The following is an 8,773-nucleotide window of genomic DNA, read 5'->3' as shown; positions in this document are numbered from 1 at the left end:
GGTAGGCCTCCTCTGTCCCGTCCCTGTTGGGCCCCCAGACCTCTCGAGGTAGGCCTCCTCTGTCCCGTCCCTGTTGGCCCTTGTGCTTCAAAGGCAACTTGGTGATGGCAACAGAGGCCTGAATTCCCAAGGAAATTCCATAGTAGCGTGTCATCCCAAAGGCTGAATGGGATTAGAGATGTTTTTGACCACGGAAGGAAAGGGAGGGGTTCCCCACTGGCTGTCATCTTTTAAAACTGCTTGGTAGCCAACCGGACTTTGCACATCTGAAAACAGAGCCTCTGGGCAAGAGTTGGCCAGACACACCTGCTCTTGAAGCTGTCTGAGCAGCAACTCATGCTCAGTCTCCCGGATGGCTCTGTGTGATTGTTGTTAGTAAGCAGTATGACCGCACGGCAGCAGAGCAGGTGGCGAGGGCAGTGTTTCACGTTAGTTTTGTTAGCAGCTTGCTAACAAAAGCTGTCTGAAGGAGCACGCTCCAACAGTTCAGATGGTCATCCATGCCAGAGGGGAAACTAAGGCATTGGTTGGAAGCTTGTTCACGTTTGCCTCACAAACCCCCTGAGAAAGGAAGTGGTTGGTGGGATCCACAGCCACACATCCCAGTGCTGGGGCCTGGGAATATATGGTCTCCACAGTGGTTCACTCTGGTGCTTGCCTGAGTCTGCAGGATTAACTCTGGTTGACTCAGACCTCAGGGGCTTTATCAATGAAACCAGTCCTGTTGGAAGACAAGGCTGGCCCCTTCTCCTCCGTGTAAGTCACTTCCCCTTTCTGGAGATGATGTCGACCTATGGCTCACCTATAACCTGAGATTGTGCCAGAACAGAAATAGTAGGGGACTCGCTGTAATGGTTTCTACAGTTGTAGAAAACCTGGCGCCTCCATATTCACACAAGATTATCTCACACGGTAGGAAGTCTAGAAGTCGGTGCCCTTGCGATCTTGGTTCAACCTGTCTGCTATCTGTAAATACCTTGGCTGTTGGCATGTTAACACATCCCCTGCAGCTCCATTGTCACCTAGAGAGGGGACATAGGGAAAAAGGGGTCTTCTGAGATGCTATGCTTTCTTCATCACAAAACAAGAGCTTTCCATGAAACCCCAGCAGACACCTCCGTGTACACAGACGTCTGTTACGCGTTTACTGCTGCACTGGCAGGTGGCAGAGAAAGAACAGAGTGTAGTGACCCAGCTGCGCCTCATCCCGAGGTCTGAGAGGAGACACATCTTCTCTGTTACTGCTGCACACAAGGTATCAAGTCAGAAGTGCGCTGGTGTTAGCAGGAAGACAGGGCCACGTAAGTCAGGATGCTGGGGATGAGGGCACAGCGGAGTGGTCTGCCGCTCTGCCAGAGGCCCACGGTGCCAGCTTCTCTCACTGTCTGGCTTCACATCTAAGTGCTATTAGATACACTGGAAGCCAAAACCAAAGGGGCCTCCAGCTTCCGAGTCTGAAAGAGATACTGGCCCCTCCCAAAAGGCCAGGCTCTGGAGAGCATCAAGACGTCTCTCCACAGGGCAAGCTGTTATAGAAAATTAGCCACATCCACAGGGCATTCATAGGCCCTTAATGTTCTGCTGATTAAAATGGAAAAACCTGTGGGTTTGTGTCTTTGCTTTGTCCTTTTTTTTTCTCATGGCCAACTGACACATTAAATCATATTTTTTTTTTTTGTAATAAATTCTTGCTCAATGTGTCCTTAGCAATTGGGACAAGAGAGAAGGTGATGGCTACCCTAGGAACAGCTCCTTCAGACAGGTGGAGGCCAGCTTCTGAGCTGAAGACTTTCCCTGTATGTTTTCCTCCTTGGTCAGTAAGAACTTGCTGTAGTAAATAATTTGCGGTATCAGATTTTGTGAATAACAAGGTTTTAATATCAACTCCCCCCCCCCTCCAACTCAAGCAGAAGCAGAACAAACGGAAGACCTTGCAGTTAGATCCTTCTGAGAACTGCTCAAAGGCTGGGTCCAGGATGCATTTGTGGAATGGGTGCCAATCCAGCACTGAGTCTGGGCTTGCGTCCAGGGAGCTGCTGGAGGCCTGGGGGTGGGGGGTATGTGAAGGTGCAATTTGAATTATAGAGTCATTTGAAGGCTTCCCTGCGCTCTAGACCCAGCAAATGTCACCTTCCCAGAGGCTGCCTCTTACATTTCTGTCTACTGGCCCTCAGGTGTCCTGCCTTATAGCCAGTGCTTACTACATTCCTGATATTTTAGTTGTAAGTTAAATGCAGTGGTTTATTTTAGACATTTCTTTGGAACCTTTTCTCCCAGTCCACTTTTTAAAAAAATTTTTTTTAGATGCTCTCACTGTGTAGCTCAGGTTGGCTTTGAACTATTAATGCTCCCCTCCTTAGCTTCCTAAATCTTAAAATTCTTTTTTTTTCTAATTCCTAATCTCAATGATCCTTAGACTGAGGAGGAAGAGAATGAAGTCCCCACACGTTATAGATTGATAGCCACCACATATGTAATTACATCTATGCTATAATGAGTCTAAGTGAAATGTAGTATAATGTACTGTAGATGTGTTGTCAGTGTCCACAGTGGGAGGATCAGTCAGACGAGGCCATTAGCAATGAGAATTATAAGATGAGCATCAAAGGGTAGGACCGTAATTGCCAAAGAGGGAAACATCAGGCAGAGGGTACTGGGTAAGGGCTCAGAGGGGTGGTGCACCCCTGGCATCTTCGGAGAGCAGATAAAGAGGGCAGATGTTGCAGAAGCGGGCAGTTCTCTGTAAGTTAGAAGCTAGCCTGGTCTACATAGTGAGTTTCAGGACAGCCAGAGCTACATATGGAGACCTTGTCTCAAAAAACCGAAACAAAACAACAATAACAACAGATGTGTTTTAAGGGCTGGAGAGATAGCTTGGTGGTTAAGAGCACCGGCTGCTCTCACAGAGGAAGTTCACTTCCCAGAACTCACATGGCAGCTCAGTCTGTAACGCCAAGCTCTGACAGCCTTACACAGACCTACATGCAGGCAAAGCACCAAAACACATAAAAATAAATGAAATGGTGCAGATGCAGTTGGGACTGGCATGGAAGGGCAGCTCCCGGAGGAAGGAAGCGGTTGGCTCTGTGGCCTCAGACAGGAGGAGTCATCCATCCTCTTTCCCGGAAGAAAGGGAGGCAGGGAACCCCGTGTTCCTGGAGATAATGAGTCGGTCGTGTGATGAAGAGCTGGAGCTGCAAAGTCTCTCTGGACGTAGCTGTCCTCTTGTTTTCTATCCTAAAATACTGGCTCCATCTTAGAGGTAACGCGTGTGACTCTCCGAGTGGCACAATCGCTGGCTTAAATGCGAGCTTCTGCCGGGATCCACAGCTCCATCTACCGCCACAGAAATATTTTTGGCTTCAGTACCAGTCACTTATTTTATTCTGAGCAAAATTGTACCCCTGTGTGTTTTTATGCAAATGTTATTTTTCTCTGTGTGCTTCATATTAGCTTATTAACCTGTAATCACAATTAAAATGTTTTTCCTTTCCCCCTCACAGTTCTGCTCTTTCGGGAGCCGCCTCATGGGACGAGGGTACTATGTCTTCGATAGAAGATGGGACCGGTTTCGGTTCGCACTAAACTCCATGGTAGAGAAACACTTGAATTCACAGATGTGGAAGTAAGTGAGCCGTTTCTTTGTGGTCTAAGTTGACAATTGCCTTGCCATTATCTGAGCCCAAACTCTGTGAACAAGCCCCAATACTTGGCTTGTCAGGGCTCCTGACCGGTTCTAAATGTCAGTGTTAATGAACAGCTTTCTAGGGTACCTATAATGTGCTGTTTGGGTTGTCTTCTTGGGATGGTTGGGTTGGTAAGCTTCTCAAACAGTTGAAAAGGATCTTAGGTAAGATCTTGCCTATTCCATGGGATTATCGGCTTTTGCTGTTTTGGTTTTTTTAAATTATTTTCAGATTATCTAAAGATGTCAAGAATATGCTTCTGTTTGTGATGTTAAGGGTTCAGGAGCAATAGTAAAATTTTCATAATGGTTACAAATTTCTAGCTAGTTGCCGTTCTCGTTAAAAACTGTGTCCAGTTGTCTAAAAGGGCAATTCTGAAGGGTGCTGTGAAGTGGGTTAAGTTTGTCTTTGGCCCTTCCCGTCTCCCTAGGGCCCTCTCCTCACCTCTCCTTCTCTTTCTCTAACCTGCAGTTTATTATCCGGTGTCTACACCGTTTCCTAACACACTTACACTCTACAGGTACTTACAGAAAGGGGAGACACCTAGAATGCTCTTCAGAAGTCCCAGTAGGCCTGGACCCTCTCAACCATGGCAGACGAGAAGCTACACTTTGTCCCTATTAGCCGAGCTCCCAGTGTCCCCACCCTGCGTTCCTCCTAAGGGAGCTTTGGCGAACTCCGCTAAAAGGATGGATCATGTCAGACTAGGGCCCCAAAGCATTTGAGACCCTGAGCCTGCCCAGTGAGGCCCAGGAGAGGCCACAGGACACCCTGAGGAACAGGAAACAGAACCCACAGCCTTCTCCTCTCCCAAGCCCCTCTACACACATAGACCTGAGCCCCGCCTTGTTTCTCACAGGGGACTCACAGGGGACTTAGGATAGATGTTGTTATACCAACTAGGAAAGGGCCAAAAGAGAAGCTTATGTCTTCCCACGCGGGCGACTGCCCTGCCTGTCTATAGGGCATCATTAGCTCCTGTTTGTATGCATTGAAGATCTCAGAAAGTCCCGCACAGGGATCATGTAGTTCTTGGTTATCAGATGACCTGGCCCTCTGCCTTAGCTTACAAACACGGCAGCCAGCCCTGGTGATTCTCCCAGCGCTGCGGGCCCCCTGTGTTACGGAAGTGTGAATCCCTGGCACGTGGAAGGAATGTGTTGGTCTATATTTCGCGCGCTGGTATACTGTCAGCTCAAGCTCCATGTTCCTTTCCTCCTCAGGCACAGAAGCCCGAGCCACCGGGCATCAGGTCCCTCCCCTCTGTTCAGGACTTGCCTAACCAATCTGCTGTCACTGAGCAACATTGGGGCTGCCTGGGTGTCAACCCTGGAGAGCGTAGCACCCCGCTGCCCTCTCAGCCTCGGGGCCCAAACTCCAGGCCCTGATGGGCCCGAACCTGGAGGGATGGCAGCCGATGGGGGCATGGAAGACATTAGGAAGAAAAGGAACGGCCAAGACTCTTTTTTCTTTAACAAGCATTTAACTCTGCATCAGGAGACGCCAACACAGTATTCTCTTTCAGCCAGGTCAGCATCTGGATCTCCAGCTGGCAAGGGGAGGACGGGAGCTGTCAGGAGTGTATTTACATCTCTGGGCTTTTATGTGGGACTTCCTGTAGGCCAGGGTGCAAAGCCTAAGTCAGTGGCCCCCACAAAGGTGAAACCCCCTCCCATTGAGTACCCAGGGAACACTGAAACTGTTTAGCATTGGGGAGAAAGCTCTCAGGGACTGCCCTGCCTCCCACTTCTCCTCTACCAATGAGGGCTGGAGAGGAGAGGAAAGAAAAGTCTAGAAAATATAGCAGAAGTAGCAGCCATTCCGGTCTTGAGCAGGGGCCAAGTAAGATTTAGGACTTCAATTCTGCCTATCTGCAGAATTTGAAGTATGTATACTGTTTAATGAGCAAAATATAAATTGGGACATTAAGATTCCCAACATTCGGGAGGTGACATTGAAGGTCCCGAAGTGAAGCCCCACCCCTCCTTAAGTAAATTAATGACCTGGGACTTGTATATTCTCCTAGGGAGCACATTGCAGTGGTGGGGGCACCTGCAGTATTACAGTAGGGTCACAAAAACAGCAGAGGAGTTGTTAGTGTCCCCATCCTCTCAGGGAAGGGCTGTGCAGGGCCAGACAGTTGTGAGGATGTGTGCCGACCCTCAGGGCCTGACTCCATGGGAATCCCTGCCCAGCATGCATAGTCCCTGACAATACAGTTGTGTTGCTGCTCAGATCACCTGCTTTCCCATCCTCTGCCCCCTCATCCATCTGTCCATACCCTCATTCATCCATCACAGCCAGGATCTATCTGTGCAGCATCTTACTTAGGGATGGCAGGAGCTCTGAGGTCCCCAGGGGCTGGAGAAGAAGGAAGCTCTCAGACGCCATCACGACTGCCTGGGGTTTGGCAACACTTTTGTATTCGATCTCCTTGGTCTGCCAGTTTCAGAGACACTGTGCTTCCGCATTGAAGGATGCTGCTGGGTTCCACTCTAGAGATGGAAGCCAAGCTGCAGGCTCTATGACAAGGGACAGACAAATGATCCTCAGAGGGGAATGCCAGGAGAGGGCCTCTTCTCAGCTGAAGGTGGCCTGAGGAGGAGAAGGGACAGTGTGAAGCCCTTCTGCCCTATGCCTCAAGTTTACCTCCTAAGAAAAGGAACTTACCTCAGAGAAGGAAATCTCCTGAAGACACACACTGGGGAGCAAGCAGAGAGCTCTGCAGAAAATAACAAAGCATTCTCTGGCTCCTCACACCACTTACTTCTTTCAGAATCAGCTGTGATCCCATAGCTGTCATAGCTACCATCTCTGGGTCCCAAGAGTAGCAGCAGCATGGACCTAAGTCATAAGATACCCATGGAGCCATTTACAGCACATGCCAGAAGGCAGAGAGTTTTATGGCTAGGTGCTGTCACATACCTGTAATCCCACACGTAGAGGCAGGAAGACCACAAATTCAAGACTGGAGCTACATAGTGGGACTCTGTCTGAAAAACAGAAATACATGCAGAGGCCTTAAGAATAATACCCTGCCTGCCTGGTGCTGGCATTAGTTCATGGACTTCACCCTCAGGCTCCATCCCCCATCAGTTCTAAGGAAGCAGTGGCTCTCTGAGCCCCTGTTCACAGGCTGGCCTTCTGCCCGTATCTAAATTCCTGATCCCCTCCGGGCACAGTGGTCCAGAACTATCGCCTTTTCCCAGCCCAGGAGCAGGAGGACTTGTTGTAGGGCATCTGTGGGTCAACCCCACTGAAGTAGAGTGAGGGAGAGAGAGATGGGCAACTTGATATCATTTTCCAAGTTCTTGACTTTTCGTGGCCACCACAATCCAGTGGCCATGAGCTAAAAGAGAAATACCTCTCTATGGAGTAGCCAGAGGCATTGGGCAACCAGCAGAAAAGAATGCTGACAAGTTAGGAGATGGTTTCTTTTCAAAATATCTCCAGGCAAACATAGCATGGGAAAGAGGAATGGAAGAGGTTGCAGTGAGGAGAGGGGGGCATGCCCAGGTGGCCGAGGCCTTTTCTCCTCTCTGAAAACCACTTTCATCACGGCTAGTGGTGTGTGAGGGCGGGGAGACTGCTCAGGACATTTATATTCTTGACAGCATTTGCCGTTTCCTCGTGAACCCAGATCTTAAGTCGCTGAGCACAGAGAGCAGGGTCTGAGGCGTGGAGACAGGTGCTGATGTTGTGTTAGTGGCCAGCGTAGGAAAGAGCCATCCTCCAGTTCTCACCATCCGTCAAGGCTTCATTCTCCATAGTCTGGTCCTACCGGGTGTCCTCTGTAGCCCTGCCGACCAAAGCTCACCCGGCTCCCCCCTGGCAATGGCCACCCGACGTCTCACTGTTTCTCTTTGGCTCTTCTCTCGTGTTTAGGAAGATCCCTCCTGCGGCAGATAGCCCCATGCCCTCGCCAGCAGCCCACATCACCACCCCTGTTCCAGCATCCGTTTTGCAGCCTTTCAGCAACCCCAGTGCTGTGTATCTTCCTTCAGCTCCCATCAGCTCGAGACTCACCTCTTCTTACATAATGACATCCGCCATGCTCTCAGACGCGGCTTTTGTGGCATCGCCGGACCCACGCGTCCTCATGTCCCACACCACAGCTTTTCCCCATGTGGCTGCAACCCTCAGCATCATGGACTCAACCTTCAAGGCCCCCTCCGCCGTGTCCCCGATACCAGCTGTCATTCCTTCCCCGTCCCACAAGCCATCCAAAACCAAAACCAGCAAATCCTCAAAAGTCAAAGACCTGTCAGCTCGTAGCGACGAATCTCCAAGTAACAAAAAGAGGAAGCCGCAGTCTTCGACTTCCTCCTCCTCCTCCTTGTCCTTGCAGGCTTCCTTCTCATCCCCATTGCCAGGGCCCCACAGAAAGAACTGCATTTTGAATGCCAGTTCCTCCTTGAACTCCTATCAGGCAGCCCCTCCCTACAACAGTCTGTCTGTGCACACAAACAACGGGGTGAGCCCACTCAGTGCCAAGCTGGAGCCCTCAGGACGGACCTCACTGCCCAGCAGCCCCATGGACATAGTGAGACAGGTGGGCGCTGTGGGTGGCAGCAGTGGCCCCTGTCCCCTCTCTGTGCCCTCCCTTGCGCTCCACGCGGGGGACCTCTCTCTGGCCTCACACAACGCCGTGTCTTCTCTGCCCCTCTCTTTTGACAAATCAGACGGAAAAAAGCGTAAGAATTCAAGCCCTAGTAGCAAAGCCTGTAAGATCACTAAAATGCCTGGTATGAATAGTGTCCACAAAAAGAACCCACCCAGCCTTCTTGCACCGGTGCCCGATCCCGTTAACAGCACCTCCTCTCGGCAGGTAAGGGAGATCCTGGCACTGCCTTCATCGGCTCTGGGGGGCAGGGGGAGCTGGGCAGTGCCCCTGCTTGGCCAGGTGGCTCAGGCAGGCAACATAAGCATGGCTCCTTTCCCCAGGTTCCCCATAGGCAATGCGCGTCCTCTGCTCTGAGGCTTCTCAGTAAGACCCTCACTTTGCTGGTCCCTGTGCGCAGCCCTTTACAGTCAGTGTGCACAGGACTTTACAGTCAGTGAGACCCTCACTTTTCTGGTCCCTGTGC

General features: G+C 50.5%; 1 protein-coding gene across 2 annotated transcripts in view; it reads left to right on the top strand.

Moving 5' to 3' along the window:
* The window catches only part of Atxn7l1 (ataxin 7 like 1), a 205,911-nt gene that overhangs the window by 192,912 nt on the left and 4,226 nt on the right, over positions 1-8,773 (top strand). For both annotated transcript variants that reach the window (XM_005343865.3, XM_013347967.2), the window contains exons 9-11: positions 32-48; positions 3,504-3,625; positions 7,572-8,514. In XM_005343865.3, the coding sequence (XP_005343922.1) occupies positions 32-48; positions 3,504-3,625; positions 7,572-8,514 (1,082 nt within the window). The remainder of the gene's footprint in view (positions 1-31; positions 49-3,503; positions 3,626-7,571; positions 8,515-8,773) is intronic.

Source organism: Microtus ochrogaster, chromosome 1, assembly GCF_000317375.1.
Source record: "Microtus ochrogaster isolate Prairie Vole_2 chromosome 1, MicOch1.0, whole genome shotgun sequence".
Classification (NCBI taxonomy): domain Eukaryota; kingdom Metazoa; phylum Chordata; class Mammalia; order Rodentia; family Cricetidae; genus Microtus; species Microtus ochrogaster.
The sequence above is the reverse complement of the archived record's forward strand: the minus strand, read 5'-3'. Positions and strand labels throughout refer to the sequence as shown.